General features: G+C 30.4%; 3 protein-coding genes across 11 annotated transcripts; all 3 read right to left on the bottom strand.

Annotated features, from left to right (window-relative positions):
- Positions 1-669: 669 nt before the first annotated feature.
- LOC123206661 (scopoletin glucosyltransferase-like) lies at positions 670-2,434 on the bottom strand. The gene has a single exon (XM_044623856.1). The coding sequence runs from the start codon at positions 2,254-2,256 to the stop codon at positions 796-798; it is 1,461 nt and encodes a 486-aa protein (XP_044479791.1). The 5' UTR covers positions 2,257-2,434; the 3' UTR covers positions 670-795.
- A 2,230-nt stretch (positions 2,435-4,664) lies between these two features.
- Positions 4,665-6,693, bottom strand: LOC123206660 (abscisate beta-glucosyltransferase-like). Its single transcript, XM_044623855.1, has one exon. The coding sequence runs from the start codon at positions 6,571-6,573 to the stop codon at positions 5,134-5,136; it is 1,440 nt and encodes a 479-aa protein (XP_044479790.1). The 5' UTR covers positions 6,574-6,693; the 3' UTR covers positions 4,665-5,133.
- Positions 6,694-9,816: 3,123 nt separating this feature from the next.
- Positions 9,817-14,982, bottom strand: LOC123206623 (CBS domain-containing protein CBSX1, chloroplastic-like). Of its 9 annotated transcripts, none has more exons than XM_044623803.1 (9): positions 14,636-14,975; positions 13,600-13,687; positions 13,460-13,524; positions 12,111-12,159; positions 11,235-11,287; positions 10,845-10,960; positions 10,470-10,572; positions 10,266-10,354; positions 9,817-10,183 (listed from the first exon to the last, which is right to left on the bottom strand). In XM_044623803.1, the coding sequence occupies exons 1-8, from the start codon at positions 14,828-14,830 to the stop codon at positions 10,280-10,282; spliced, it is 744 nt and encodes a 247-aa protein (XP_044479738.1). In that variant the 5' UTR covers positions 14,831-14,975; the 3' UTR covers positions 9,817-10,183; positions 10,266-10,279. The 9 variants fall into 9 exon arrangements, with proteins under 9 accessions (XP_044479738.1, XP_044479736.1, XP_044479737.1 ...); XM_044623801.1 differs by having other exon boundaries at positions 10,297-10,354; XM_044623802.1 differs by having other exon boundaries at positions 9,817-10,178; positions 14,636-14,974.
- Positions 14,983-16,533: the final 1,551 nt, after the last annotated feature.

Here is a 16,533-nt window from a genome sequence, read left to right as displayed (position 1 = left end):
AACACTTGGGAAATTGGATTTGGCTTTTTATAAAATGGCCAAAATCGAAAGTCCAAGCTGCAAGAACAAATAAATAAATGAAATAAAAAAAGAATTGAAGTTGAAAATAATAAATCTGTGAAGATAAGACTTGTAAGAGAGTAAGAGATAGGTGGAGAAGAAGAGTGGGCATTGATTTACAGAGGTGAACAAAGAGTTTTAAGTCAGGGAGCTTTGAACAATCCATTGGGGGAAAATTCGGAAAGCCATTGAATGGGAAGGAAGAGTCGGCATCTTTTCCAGGCTACCAGAATTACACAATTGATGGTGTATTAACTGTCAAATCCGTCTACCCAAGGACCTATGTATAGTTTCCTAATAAACTCTTGTGATTAAATATAAAAATGTAAATATAAAAGAATTTTTTTTCTTTTATTAATAAGAATTCCACCTAGATTGGTTGAATAGGTAAACTCAAAATATCATAACTGGAATAACAAATTTTCGAATTCAGATCTTATCATAAAAAGTTATAATACCCAACATTTTTGCTATCCCATGTGGACAATACAAACGAATCTTGTTTATGTGTGCCACTTCAGAGAACCCAACATGTTCGGTTTATTGTTGTTTAACACAATGTTGACTTAAAATTTGATTTGTCCTATATTAACTGAAGCAGCAACAAAGTTTAAAACTTTAAATTCATACATAGGAGAATAGTATTATTAATTATAAATGAGAGCAATAACCCACAGGTTTTTGAACTTCAACATTAGAAAATACAAACAAGAAACAAAAACCAACGTGCTAGCTTTAATGGTGGCGTAAACTCATCAATTCTTTAATTAAAGCGCTCAAATCAGAGTAAGATGAACCTCCTTCTTCAACAGCTTTCTTTGCCATCTCCCCAAGTGCCTTGGCTCTGCTTCTCATCTCCTTTGCTTCATCACTTGTGAATAAGGCTCTCACTGCCTTTTCCACCGCTTCCTTCTTAATGTAATCGCCAAATAGCATAGTTGACTGCTGAATACCAACGCTAACACCAATCTTAAGAACCTGAGTTATTAACTTCTCATTGTAAAACTGGTCCGCCGATACCGGCCATGCCACCATCGGAACTCCGGCGCTCACTCCTTCGAGAGTTGAATTCCACCCACAATGGGTCACAAATCCTCCAACTGCTTCATGATCAAGAATCAACAGTTGAGGTGCCCATCCTCTTATTATAAGCCCTCTGCCTTCCATTTTCTTCTCAAATCCTACAGGCAACCAATCTTCTTCTTCTTCTTCACCTTTCTTGTCTTTCCTCACAACCCAAATGAAGCTTTGACCTGAAGCTTCAAGCCCCAGTGCAATCTCCATTAATTGAGCAGAAGAAAAGTTTGCGACACTTCCAAAACACACATACACGACAGAATTTGGTTCCTTTGAGTTCAGCCATTTCAAACACTCCTGTTCATCAAGGGAGGCTTGCTTTCCCCTTGAAGATAAATCTTCTAAACTCCGATTACAAAGCGAAACTGGGCCTATATGCCACGCCCTTCTTCCCAAAACTTTCCTGAAATGTTCAGCATAAGCCGGCTCAAGCTCGTAAAAGCTGTTGACAACAACACCATAGCTCTTTAACTCTGATGCTCCCATCGCTTTGAACAACTTGCCCACAAAAGATTCACCATCTCTCATAGACTCTGGAATTTGTTTTCTTGACAACTTGATTTCGTCAGGAAGATTAGGCACAACAAATTCTTCAGAATCGGATGAAACTTTCTTATGTGGCTCATATAGCCGCATGGATGACATTGTACACAAAGAAAAGAAACCAGTTCCATGAAATACTAACCGGGGAATCCCAAATTTGGCAGCGGCGTCGGTAGCCCAAGGGAAGAACATATCGGCCACAAGGCAATCCGGTTTATATTTTTCCAGTAAATCCTCCAGGGGTTCCTGGAGCAGGGCAGCAGCCTGGAAAAATTTGATGACTAAATCAAAGTTAAATCGAGCATAATTAGTGATAGCATCAACATTTTCACAACCCTCTGGCAATCCGACCTCCTTAGAAGGAAATTTGATGATCTTGATGTCGATTTGGGTAGCCGAATTGTTGATTCTTTGGTTTGCTTTTGAGAAGAAGGGTGCATCGGCCTGCGTGGTGATGGCTGTGATTTTGACCCCTCTTGCTACAAACAGCTTGGCAATGTCCACAATTGGAATAATATGGCCTTTAGCCATGAATGGGAAAAAGAACATATGAAGCTTAGGAATTTCAGTCTCCATTGATGATAAGTTGCGAGTGGTGAAAGCAAAATGACAAAGAAACGAAGATGATGATTATTACAGAGAGGATTGAAGATAAAGGATGGCTTTACACGGCTCTTTTCATGAAATTTGTGGGAGTACCACAGTTCTGTGGGTTGAGCCAGTGGAACAGATCCTTACACACATAAACGACAAAGGAATCTAATCAATTAAATTTTTTCCTTCAGAGTCTGGAAACTATCCTTTTTCCACAAGAAGTTTAATATCAGATTGAAAAAAAAAAAGGTATAATTGATATTAGGAATAATTATGCAAACAAACGAACTGTACAATCTTAAGTGATATAATTATTATTTTTAATTTCAAAATCACTTAGTTAAACTATTGAATAATTTTACATAATTTATTTATTCCTATAAATTTATTCTAAAAAAAAAAGAATAAATATGAAGAAATAAATATGCAAATAATGAAGAAATATTGAAAATCGAAATACTTACATAATCTCTTACGTCAACTTTAATGTAGTCGTCACTTGTGACTTGGGGCACAAGAAATGTTTAATGCTTTCACATCTAGCCAAACACATTTTTTTATTATTGAAAACATAGTTGACAATTTGAATATCGTATTTAAGTAGAAAAACCCTTTTTTAAAAAAGGCCAAAAGACTACTTCCTATCCACGATTCAAAGTGTAATCACAAATTCACGTCTTTTTTTTTTTTTAATTTAAATATTTATCTAATAATTAAAAGGGAAAAGGAAGGCAAGAGAGAGAGTCAATGGACGGAGACAATGAATAGTCACCAAAGAGAGGTAAAAAGTCTAAACTGAGGGAGAGAAATAGATGAAACTAAAATTTTGTTAAAAGCTGACGGACCAACTATATATGAGAAAACAATGAGAGTTTGCAATCCTAGATTTGAAGAGAAGAAAAAATCATTTTTTAAAGCTGAAAAATATAGGGTTAGTGAGCATGAATAAAAATTTTAAAATTTAAGGGTGATCATACATATAAGTTTAAATAAGAATTTTATTGATAATTTTACCTCTAATAATAATAATAAAATTTAAGAGACAGATAAATATTTGAATTTTTAAAAGTTACAAGTAGAATTAGGTTTATACCAAACCTTGGGTGGGAATTAGTCCTTTGGCTTCTTAAAAAAATTAAAAATCTACCGCATCCAGATTTGGCTTTCTTAATTTACAGTAGGAAAAAGACATTCATATGATGGTACCGTGGCTGAATTGCCAACTATGGATACTTTGTTCACATGCCTCTATTTTTTTAATCTCCTTGCTTGTTTTGTGGTTAAGAATTTCATAACTTACGTACATGATAGTATTATCTCACGATCAAATCAAATAATAATATATTATTAAAGTATTTAATTAAATAACTAAAATTAGATACACATTTTTATTGTTAAGTTTATCGAATCAATAACTATATAAAGGAATATAAATAAAAGAATTTCAAAAAAAATATTGTAAAATTAGAAATATTTTAACTTATTTATTGGTGAAATATATATTCATTTCTCACGTGATAGCAACCCTTCTTTGGTTATATTCATTAAGATAATATATTCGAGTAATAATCAAATATACCATCTACTTACAAATTAACTTAGAACAAAAATCTAAGTCTCTTCATTAGGAGATAGTGAGGAGGGAGCACAAGTTCGATAATTTAACTTTTTAACATTTATAAGACAATTTTTCTATTCTATCATGTGTCCATATTCGATTTTCTTTTCTTAACCAAATGTATAGGAATTATTCAATTTTCGTATAATTAGAATAGGAATAAAATTTTGGATTTATTGTTATAATAAGAATAAATCAAATTAGCATGCCTGAAATATTACTCAAATTATTATTTATGTTATTTAGTTTATTAGATCATAAGAGATTTCGATAATTTTTTATTAATAATAATGATATAATAGATAATATAAATAATAATTTGATTATCATCTTTACCTTGTAAGATTACCAATATAAGATTGATTATATTATGATTATATCTTTACTTATTAATTTTTTAGTATAAAAATATTCTTATTTTTAATTAATATACTAAAAAATATTTTAAAATAATTACAGTCAAAGATATTTAAGTAAAATAATATCTTAGTATTTTTTATTATTTCTAATCAAATATAATAATTATTTATATATAAATAAAATTTAATAAATTTTATCAAATATAACAAATAATTAATATCCAATGATCTTTTAGATTAATAAAAACAAACACATCCTTAAAATATGGAATAATTTCATGTGATGTTATTTGAAGCCTCTCTGTTATGCCCAACCAGTTTGGGGCCAACCTCGCAATGAGAAGGCTCTATCCAAATAAATATTTGCTGCAAATAAACACTCAAATCCCATGCGCATCTCCAAATTCGCACTATGGATAAGAAGACGCCCCTGGCATCATATATCAAATTAGTGGACCATTTTGTCCAAATTTTCTAGTTTTCATTACCCATACAAATATTTTAGCACAATCGACAATGACAAGGCAATCTTTTCCTCATTCTCATTAATGATACAAGTTTCAACATGATCAAGAGAATGGGAAAATATGTGAATTGATTGGCTTTGGATAACCTCTAGCAATAAAAGTGAAATGAAATATTTAAGGTGTAACTTCAAGTCTCCAAACATACGAGAAATGTTGGTCTTACCTTAATTGAGTTGGGTTTCATATATGAGAAAAAGTTTCTTTCAATCCTCTAAATGGTTGGTGGCTTCATTTATCAATAAGATTATCTTTCATGTATTAATATTAGGTTTCATAGCAATAAAGCTTTTTGCGCAAATGATTCAAACTTTTTGTGATGCCAAAAGTTAGTCTTTGAGCAAATAGACTTCAAGACTCAAGGGTTCCGGAGAGATTTGAGCTCTTGAATCAGAGAATCAGCATCCATATAAGATGAGCCACTTTCTTCAACACCTCTCTTGGCCTTTTCTCGGAGCTCCCTCGCTCTTCTCCTCATTTCCACCGCCTCCTCACCGCCACCCATCAGCCTTTTCACCGATGCCTCCACTTTGTCTCTCCCCACAGCCGCCCAAGGCTCGGTGCTCCAGGACACCCAGTGCAGGCTCCCAACTTTCACACCAATCTTCAACACATCGGCAATCAATTTCTCATTCGAAAACTGTTCTGCGGCTATAGGCCAAGTAATCATTGGCAGACCAGCACAAACACCTTCAAGTGTCGAGTTCCAGCCACAATGTGTAAGAAAACCCCCAATTGCTGGGTGTTCTAGTATCAAAAGCTGTGGTGCCCATCCTCTTATAATTAGTCCTCTTTTGGACTCTCTAATTCTCTCTTCAAATCCATCGGGAAGCCAAGCTTCTTCATTTTCTTTCTCCTTCCCAGCGGATCGGAAAATCTTTCCAACAGCCCAAATGAATGGGTGATTAGAAGCCTCAAGTCCGTAGGCAATCTCCAGGAGCTGTTCAGGGGCCAAACGAGCTAAGCTCCCAAAACTAATGTAAAGAACCGAACTGGATTCTTTTGAATCAAGAAAACTAAGAACTTGCTGTTCATCAATGGTGGCCTTTTTGCCTCTTTCAGCTTTATCCTCAACATTCCTGTTACATAAAGAAACTGGTCCAACAAGCCATGCTTTGTTACCCATCTCTTTCTTCAAATACTCAACATAAGCCGGCTCCAATTCATAAAAACTATTAACCACAACCCCAAAACTGTTCTCTTCAGGCTTTCCCATCTTTCTAGGACCAAACCCATTTTGATTAGGCGGTCTCATCATAACCGGAACCTGAGATTTGGTGAGTTCAACTCGATCAGGAAGACCAGGAACAACAAAAGGCTCATAATCAGAACTCACCGTCTCATGAGGCTTATACTTTCCCATATTTTCCGCGACACAACGGGAGAAGCAACCATTCCCATTAAACACAAGTCTCGGAATACCAAGACCGTTGATTGCATCGGCAGACCAACGATGAAACACATCATGAACGATGCAATCTGGTCTGTGCTCAGCAAGAAGTGCTTTGAGCGGTTCTTCAAGCATGGAAGTGTCAGTGCGTGGTGAAGCGGACATGTCTGTGTCTGCTATGTCTGTGTCGTCTGGTAAATGAAGAGTCTCGATGGAGATTGAGAGGCCCAATTCTTGGTCACGGCTAATTGATTTTTGGAAAGAAAGAGCGTGTTTTGGGGTTGCGATGATGGTGGATTTAGCACCATGAGATGCAAAGATTCTAGCCATGTCAACCATGGGGATTTGATGGCCTCCTCCAACATAGGGGAAGAAGAACATTTCAACTGGAGAAGATTTTGAGTCCATGGATACACACAGAAGAGAAAACAGAGAAAAGAAATGAGAGGGAGTACCGTGCACTTGGTGTAGGATAAAGAGAGAAACAGGGGAGATTTATAGGGAAATTAAATATTCCTATTCCTGAAAAGGAAGAAATAACGGGTAGAGCAGAGATGATTTTACTTTCTGAGTCGCAATTTCATTAGTAGGTTGGACGACTACCATACAAAATAGCTTACATGTGCAGGGACGTCAGACTATTGCAAAATGTGCTTTCCCAGTTTCCCGTGGGAACGCAGTAGTTATCAATGAGGAGTCAATCACAATTCCGACACGATGGACCATTATCCTTTGGAGCTCGGTTGGGTGGGATAATAGAGACGATGATGTGATTATTTTTATCATTTTATTTTAAATATTAATTATAAATTTATTTTTATTTATTATTTTTTAAAATTAAAATATTTTTATTTTTAATTATTATAATAAATAATATAAAATATATTTTAAAATAATTATATTTAAATAAAATTATATTTTAATATTTGTTTATTATCTTTAATCAAATAAAATTATTATTTATATTTATCAATTCTTATAAAATTTTATCCAACATAATAAATATTTATACATAATAATCTCATAAATAATTTATTTTTAAATTTTTTTATTTTTAATAATAAAATATTATTCAAAATAAATCATAAATACAATTTTAGAAAACATGAAAGGAGGCCTTTTATATGAAATTATAATTTAGGAACACTTAACAATTAAACACTAAGAAAGTGTTTGGTTAATAGTTTTCAATAATAATCTATTTTTTACCATAATTTATTTTTTAAAAATTTTATTTTTACTAATTAATTTTTTAAAATAATTTTTTAAATAACTATATAAATATAAAGTAAAATACTAATATTTTTTATTTCACCTAATCCAACATAATAAACGTCCATCAATATAATTTTATATATTATATTTCTTATTCCAATGATAAATTAAATATTTTTATATTGTCTTTTACATTTTAGTTTTAATTTTTTTACTTCTATCATTATTCACATCCAAATACTCTCTCTCTCGTCTATATATATATATATATATATATATATATATATATATATATATATATATTTTAAGAGATAGCATCATAATGGCATGGGCGATACTAACAAGACTGCCATTACTATCATTATTTATTGGCCAAAGGACTTATTCCCACCCAATCAATCCTTTTTTTTTTTTTTTTTCATCTTTTAATTTTAAAAATATTATTTATGTATTTATAAATAATTAAAATTAATAAAATCTTATATTTTTAATATTTTATTTTATTCTCCCTTCTAAACTTTAAAAATTAAACATTTTTCTTTTAAACTAAATTTTAAAAAAAATATTTCCCCCCTGAAATTTAGTTTTTATACTCTGGTATCATTACTGACAATTTCTCCCTCTTTTTTCAGTGAGCTTTTTTCTCTTATATAGATTTCCGATCAACACATTTGAAGTCAAGAGATGAAACTTTTTATCTTCTCAAATAAAGACAAAAATCTCATATTTTTCTAAAAAGATGAAAAATTTTATTTTTCTGATGAAACTTTTTGTCTTCTCTACTTAAAACGCATCAATTAGAGGTTTAAATAAAAGAAGATATATTGTTGGAGAGAGTTTGCAAACCAAACTCTAGGGGAAAAAAATATAATTTTTTAAAATTTAGTGTAGAAAAAAATGATGAGTTTTAAAGTTTAGAGAGAAGAAAGAAAATAAAATTTAAGTTTATTTTTAATATTACATATGAAATATCGATTTTATTTTTAAAATTAACAGATTTAATTGTCTATAAATAAATAAATAAATAAAATTTTTAAAATTAAAAAATAAAAACTAAAAAAAAAAATACTTTGATGAGAATAAGTCCACTAACCCTGTTTATTCTCAAAACTTGAACCTCTGGTTTCATAGTAGGGTTCTTTTAATTTAAAATTTTGACTTAAATGATTTACACGAATTTTCACACCATAGATTTAATACAATCCAATGGTCTAGAAATTGTTGAGGTGACATACAAAGTAACTATTTTCAAACTCTCTCTCACGTCCATGGGATTGCAAATTATGATAGTCTAACTGATTGTGTGAAGGTGTTTAATTTGGATAACAGTTTATATAAATTATTTTAAATATAAATTATTTAAAAGTTTATTATATATAAATAATTATTATATTAGATAAAATTTAATAAATATAAATAATTATTATTTTTAATTAAAAATAAAAAAATTATTAATATATTATTTTATTTAAATATTTTAAAATATAATTATTTTAAAATATTTTTATGTTAATTAAGATAGTATTTAAATGAGGTAATTTATCTTAAAAATTAATTATAATAAATTTTTTTTATTACTTAAGATGAATGTAATATTTAAATTATCTTTTATATTATTTATCATATCACAATCGATAATAAAAATTATTAAAATATTTTATTATCTCACAATCAAATAAAATATTATTAATAATAAAATATAAATTATCAAAGTAATTTTTTTATACATTAAAACAAACGCCCCTAAGGAAAGGGCATCATCATTTAATCAACATTGAACAAAACAAAAAAGAATGGTGAAAGTATTTAATTCAGATAATATTTTATTATTAAAATTAAAAGATTATCTCGAAGATAAAATAGTTAAAAGATTATTTTATATAAATTATTATAAATAATTATTATATTTTATTAAAGATAATAAAATAATACTAACGTATATTTTATTTAAATGCTTTTAAGATAATTATTTTATAATATTTTTTATATTACTTATTATATTAATTAAAAATAATAATATTTTGTTAATAACAAGATTACCTTCTATATATATATATATATATATATATATATATATATATATATTTATTTATTTAGAATCTCACTTAAACTGAATCTTCACATTTTATAAGACCGAATTACCCACACTTGACACAACAAACCCAAAGTTTTGTAACATCACATAATTATTGAACTAGATAAATTAATAATTTAATTATGATATATTATCAAAGAAAATTTATATTTATATTTTTTTATATATAAAATTTTCTTTTTTATCACTCAAATTATCTATTGTGATAGATTACTTTCTATATTATATATAATATTATTGATAATAAAAAATTATCAAAACCTTTTATATGCAGTAAAAGATGGCGTTTCAGAGTAATCTCATCTCTTAATAATATAATATATTTTTTATGCTAATAAGGCTGAACAAACAAACTTGGTTTTTATATTTTATTTGAAAATAATACTGTAATACACCGTTGTAAAAAGTATTATCAATAGCCCAATGATGGAGACTTAAAACAAATAAGCTCCCAGCAAAATAACTAGAAGAAAACTATTTATATTTTATAATACAAAAATCATACTGCTCCAGACAGATTTTGATCCAAGCTAAAAATTCAATATTTATCACGCCTATATATACCAATTTTACTGAAAGTTCAAGGGAATAATTGCAAAGCATTCAATATCCAGGAGGCTCCAAGGGCAAGAAGCCTATTACCTGTTAGCCTCCAATAGTTGAACTAGGGCAAATTATATTATCTAGGACCACCAGAACTACCCTGCACTATACATAGCCCAGTTAAGTAAAATGTAGAACTGACTGCATACAAGATGTTGATAATAGAATGGCAGCATCAAGATCATACTTGTAATCTGACAATCACGTCAACTTTTCACCTGAATGTTTTATATGCAGAGCCGCTCTAACAACATTTCCCCTTGTGATGATTCCGACCTTCAAAATTTAAGAACGTGCACTGATCAGAGAGAGACAGAGAATGCCTACTTTTGATGAGCACATCCAAAGAGTTGAGATTTTCAGTAAGAGATGTTAGTATCAAAATTCTTACCAGCTTGCCATCACCGTCTACCACTGGCAATCTCCGGTATTTTGTTTCTAGCAACAACCTTTCATCAGAGATTTGACTTAGTGCAATCAAGTGTGACAGTATGCTTTTAAATTTTATGCAGAAAGTATATAAAAAAGGATGGTCAGCATTACAGTTGATAGATAATATTTGAGAATCACATCACACCATTTTGAAGGCCATAAAATAACATAAGATTTAGTTCCATTCTTACAGAAGTCCGAAGAAAGGAATCCTAAAATAAACACTTGTTTCTTTAGATTCTTAAATAAAAAATGGAAAATTGATATGCAAGCAGATCAGAAAATTTTCAAATGTACAAAAAACAGATATTGAAAAAGCAGATGAATCCAATACCTAGCAGCATCTTCTAAGTTGGTATTTTCATAAACAACAAGTGGAGTAGGTGTCATCAAGTCACCAACAACTTTTCCATTATTCTTACTAAGCAGTCTTTGTATCTCATTGAATGTCTGCCAAAATGATCAATAATTAAGAAAGAGCAACATTCAAAATTACAACAAAGTATGGTTATGAAGCATCCAAATTTTGTATCTCAAGTGATGTAATAGTTAATTTGTCTACCATTCAAAAATGATGGGATGAGATGTATGTAACTATGTCAAATCAGAATCACACCTCTTGGTATACAAAATCAGGATACTACATAAGTGTAGCATTTGTTTAACTGAAGTTACTTATAATAAAGCTTAGGACAAGAAAATGAAAGATAATGGTCATACATACTTTCCAAGAACTATTGACATTAGGAAACAAGTTTGCATCATTTTGATTGCAACCTAACAGCCATTAAAAATAAAGTAATCAATAACAGTTTCATCTAGAATCTCGAAAGCATCAAATATAAGACAGAAAATGTTAAGCGACATTGAGAGCCAGCGCCCAGCAGCAAGCACTGTGGCAAAGCAGAGTGATTTAAAGTGAAAAGTACCAAAATAAATTTGGACTTGTTAGGTCAAGCTAGTGATGAAGGAACTAGGTAAGGCTAGGGCTAAAGCCACCCAGTGAGAAACTTCCGTGTCACATTTATCTGATACAAATGTCCTATATTTTGTACATATAACTATCTGTACAAAATATAGTTTGCAATTCTGAAACCTTATAGCAGTTAGTCCCTCCCAAAGTGAGTAATAAGAACTATGAAAACAGAGAAAAAAGGATATGTTACATTTTACTCGGCAATCCTTATAAGAAGAAATCAATTTGTGACAAAGTCGCTATCAACAGTTCTATTAAACTCCTCCAAAATTCCACACAGCCCTAATCTGCTTCCAATAAAAAATTGAAGAGTTTTGGAGCTCGAATTTTAGATTTTTTTAAAACAAATCTTAACATGTTTAAATTTGTGCAGATGTACATTTCCCAATATTCCTAGTAGCTTTAGAATTTCCTAACAAAGTTAAAGGGCCAAGGACCAAATTAAAATATTGAATGAACTGTTATGCCAACAAGGAACATGTTATCATCAGCTATGTTCTCTTGAGAAGCATCGCCCATCAACTAATTGAACGAATGAGGGACCAGAACATGAATGAGATTCCCTGAATCAAACAGGAAGAAAAAGAAAGAGAACCTAAACTCTGGGCTTCATTCTGATACTACCTGATATGGAGTCAATTGCTAACAGGTCATAATCTGAAACAACACCAACCTGCACAGAAAATTATAATATTGTTGATTACATTGGAAAAATACAAGCACATTGACATTATATGTTGAGCTAATTTAGATATTTCATATCAATTAAAAAAATGGTTTTCCAATAACTATGTAGCATGGAAACGGAAACGTGGAAACACATTTTTTTTAAAATATAGGAAATGGAAACGTGGAGAAACTTATAAATATGAAAAATATAAAGGTTTTTTTATAAATACTAAATTTTTTATAACAAAAATACATAAACTTGTATAATATAAAAATAAATAATAAAAAAAAGAATGAAGAGAAAGAATACTATAAAATAGAATCATAGAATCTATTGTAAATTGTTCTTGAGCAAACACACATAGATATTTAAGAAAAAAATAACAATACACACCAATCTATATGATATGTTAGGGAAGAGATGAATAACACATTGAAAAGTAGAGAGGAGATGAATTCAATATGAGATTTAAAGACATTTTCGATTTGAAAATACAAAAAATATGTGTTTAATCGATTTTACAATTTTTCTTCTAAAAGAAACGTGTTTCAAAATTTTTTAAAAATTTTGAAATGAGCCGAGACGTTTCCTACAAGTTTCGGAAACGGAAACGTTTCTGAAACGTGGAAACGCATCCCATTGTAAGTTTCCGTGCTACTTTGTCCAGTAATAGTTAGCAAATATGAGGATTTCAAAAACCATAAACTGTAGCCTCACAGGTTCCTCATTCAAGAAAATAGGCATGTTGCAATAACTTGACACCTCATCTACCTGGTGCCTCATTGAATGAGTTGTGATTCACTGCCAAAACATCTACAGGGAAAAACAATATTCTCATCTCAAAACTGGATATCCTTCAAAAATTGAGGAGGTGAGGTGATTGTCAACCTAAATTTTTATAAATGGATCCTTTTCAGCAGAAAAAACTATTTTAAGGCAGAAATCTTTATTAAGTGCAATAAGATAACTAAACTCAAAGTTTCATTTGATTCCATAGTGAGAAACACATCTACATCAAGGTATAGAGTGATGCACATTCAAATACAATCTGTTTTGATATTTTGAGAAAAAAAAGAAAAAAAATTCTCCACGTCATTCTCAATTATTTTAAAGATAAGAGTTCCTAGAGATTGTAAATAGTGTCATTAAATGGAATTTTCAATTTACAAAATAAGATATTATGCCAATTTACATTAACATTAAGCAAAAATTCTTGCAACTACAGAAAGCTCACGCAGTAGAAAGAAGAAAATAGAGATAATGTTCATATGCAAACAGAAAATCTGAAAGTAATTGAAATTACCAGTTTCCAGTCATCATCTATTACAGGAAAACCAGTTATTCTCTTCTCGACAAGACACTCAAGTGCTGTAACAACAATATATTGTCAATTAAAAGATGACCAAAAATATACCAAAGTTCTCTTTCATGTGTCAGAAATACCTTCATCAACCGTTGTTGTAGTCTTCACAACATGTAAATCCTCCTTCCTGGTCATAAAATCACCAACCGTGTATGTTCCATTTCTTGGCTGAAAAAAATTATCAAAGTAGATATATTAAGAGGTCATTTTTTATCTTGGAAAAAAACTGTACATATACTACTACTTTAAATTATTAAAATGTTTGACCATGTTGTCCTTTAAATTAATACACATTTAAGATATTTTTATTCGGATCAAACAATTCAATTCCTTTTACTTTTATCTTCAAAAAGTCCTAAATTCTCTATTCTCAAGTATTTATATTCAAACTTCACAATCTACGAAAACAAAATGAAAAAAAAAAAAAACCAAAACTGAAACAATCAGATCAAGTTTTTCGGATCAAATTTATTTGATTTCATAGAACAAAAACAGTAACTTCGAAGCCATTTACAGCTACTCTTATGCCATGCAAATTGTACTGCAATTCCATACATGGAAAATATCTAAGAAAATTACATGTGGCGATTGATCTAAATGTAACACGCATATTATAGCATCTATTGATGCCAGGCAAGAGTTTTAAAACCTTTTAAAGATGATGTAGTATTCTCTACTATTGATTTTTGCTACAAGCCAAAACATCAAATTTTTGTTGACTGAACATCTTATTTAATGTACTTCCTTCCCCTTCTTGTGTCTCTTGCCTTCCATGGAACTGTTCTATTTTCTAGTAATTTAAGCTTATCAAACACGGCTCCTACAAACTTTGACGGTTCTTTTTCATGTAAAATCATTTGAATCCAAAAAAGAAAAATGATAATAATACTTTTATTTATCAATAGTGCTTTTATTATTATATATCCTTCATGTAGAATCTCAACGGTATTTTAGCTTACAGTTGTACTGTGTACAACGTGAAGTTTCAAAACGTGAGTCAAATTGGCAAGCTTAAATTATTCCACGAATTAAATATTTCAGATCAACCATATATATAAGCTCTCACGTACACCTAATAAAAGAAATGCATAAACAATCGAAGAAAAACAGATTTACCGGAACGGAGTTCGTGATCCCGGCGCCGTTATGAGCGAAAGCCGGCGGCGCTCGAGAGAAACTGCAACGTCGGCTCTTAGAACGAACCGGTGATATGGCGGTTACTAGTGTGCAGGGAAAGTGAGGATGGGGAAGCGAGTGAACGCCGTGGAGTCGTACGAGGGTGAGACAAGTGAGCACAGAAATGGAGCTCATTATTGTCTTTAAAATTTTTTTATAAATTATGAATGGAAATGAAGGTGTTTTATCGGTTGATCCCAGCTTAAATTATATAATAAGTGAGATTGGAATGAATAAAAGAAAAGAGAAGAGGAGAATGGAAGTTGCGTGAGTGGAAAAGTAAAGGGTAAAAAGGTTGGCTCTGGTTTTCACTTTTCAGTTCATACACGCGCCAATTGTGGAATGTGGACCGACTCCTATTTCAGCGTTTTGTGTGGTTGCTACTTGTTAGAGGCTTTGACTCTCTTCAAGATTAGTACGACAAGCATACTTTTCAAGTTGAAATAAATAAAATAAAGCCAAAGAATTATTTCCCACCAAATTGCAAGGTAAAGGTAAATATATATGTGGGGAATTTTAAAATAAAGATAAATTTGTTATTTTATTATTAATTTTCAATTTTTAAAAATTTATATTATTTTTTAATTTAATTTTAAAAATAATATTTTTTATAATTAAATTTTAAAAAATTATATTTTTTTCTAGGTTTTTTCTTTTTTCTCTTATAATAAAATATCATTCTTATTCTTATTATTGATAGGTCTTCCCACCATCTTCTTCTTCTATCTTCGATGTTTCTATCAAACCAATTTCGTTTGAAGAAGACGAATTGTCTTCGTCCAATGAAAAGACAAAAACAATTTATCGCTTTCATCTCTTCAACCGGACAAAGACTAATCGTTTTTATTCGACTAACAGATCGATATCAAAAGATTTGTCTGATGCCAATTCATCGGTCGAATGAAGACAAATCATCTTCATCCAACTGAAGAAAAATTGGTTTGATGGGAACATCGACAATAGGAGAAAAAGATGGTGTAAAGGTCGATTGATAGTGAAAATGGTATCTGATTGTTGGAGATGGAAGAAAAAATCATAGAAAGGAAATGTAGTTTTTCAAAGTTTAATCATAAGAAAAATTGTTATTTTTTTTAACGAAAAAGAGAAAATGATATAAATTTTTAGGTTTTTAAGATTTATTAATAATATTATGATTTTGCCCTTACTCTTAATATAAAATTTTAATAGAAATTAGTCTATGAATGAGTGTTTAAATATTTGAAATACTATAAATATATATTTATCTTTATATTAAAACTGGGGTAAAATCAATCCTTTGGTCAATAAAATAATATAAGAGACTCAATCAAAAGAGTGAGATTTATAGCCATATGAAAAATCCATCTTTAATTTTTGAATGTTAATATAATTGAAAAGTCAATGAAATTAGTCAAGAGGACAAATTTATTTCCCATGTTTTTTTTTTTACATTTGACTTTCGAATACATCTATTTGAATATTCAATGTTCACATGCCAGTCTCTAATTTTAACTTTTTTTCTTGCCCACAATTATTCCCCAAATTCGCAGATAATTTCACCAAACTCCAGTAGAATTGAAAATGTGATTTTGATAAGAGAAGATTAAGCCTATTTGATTTGCTGGATAATCATTTGATAGTCTCTCCAATGCTATCCAATCGAGGTCTTTGTAAACCAAACTCTCACTTGTCCATCTCCTTCCCTGCTCTTTTCTCTACTCAATTACACAACTCCTTATGCTACCATAACAAGGATATGGATGCAATCATTAACTTGACTGTGGAAAAAAATACTAACTCACCCTCACCCGATCTACCACCCAATGCCGTCTACACACACTTCATCTCATCATCGAAAT

This window comes from Mangifera indica, unplaced genomic scaffold (genome assembly GCF_011075055.1).
Source record: "Mangifera indica cultivar Alphonso unplaced genomic scaffold, CATAS_Mindica_2.1 Un_0044, whole genome shotgun sequence".
NCBI lineage: Eukaryota > Viridiplantae > Streptophyta > Magnoliopsida > Sapindales > Anacardiaceae > Mangifera > Mangifera indica.
Note: the sequence above shows the minus strand (reverse complement) of the source record. Positions and strands in the feature narration are given on the sequence as shown.

Coding starts and splice junctions, on each gene's coding strand:
- LOC123206661 (XM_044623856.1), bottom strand. CDS start 2,256: ATGGAGACTGAAATTCCTAAGCTTCATATGTTCTTTTTCCCATTCATG.
- LOC123206660 (XM_044623855.1), bottom strand. CDS start 6,573: ATGGACTCAAAATCTTCTCCAGTTGAAATGTTCTTCTTCCCCTATGTT.
- LOC123206623 (XM_044623801.1), bottom strand. CDS start 14,830: ATGAGCTCCATTTCTGTGCTCACTTGTCTCACCCTCGTACGACTCCAC. Junction 13,688..14,635: donor GGATCACGAACTCCGTTCCG/GTAAATCTGTTT, acceptor AATTTTTTTCAG/CCAAGAAATGGAACATACAC. Junction 11,288..12,110: donor AGCAATTGACTCCATATCAG/GTAGTATCAGAA, acceptor AATGGCTGTTAG/GTTGCAATCAAAATGATGCA.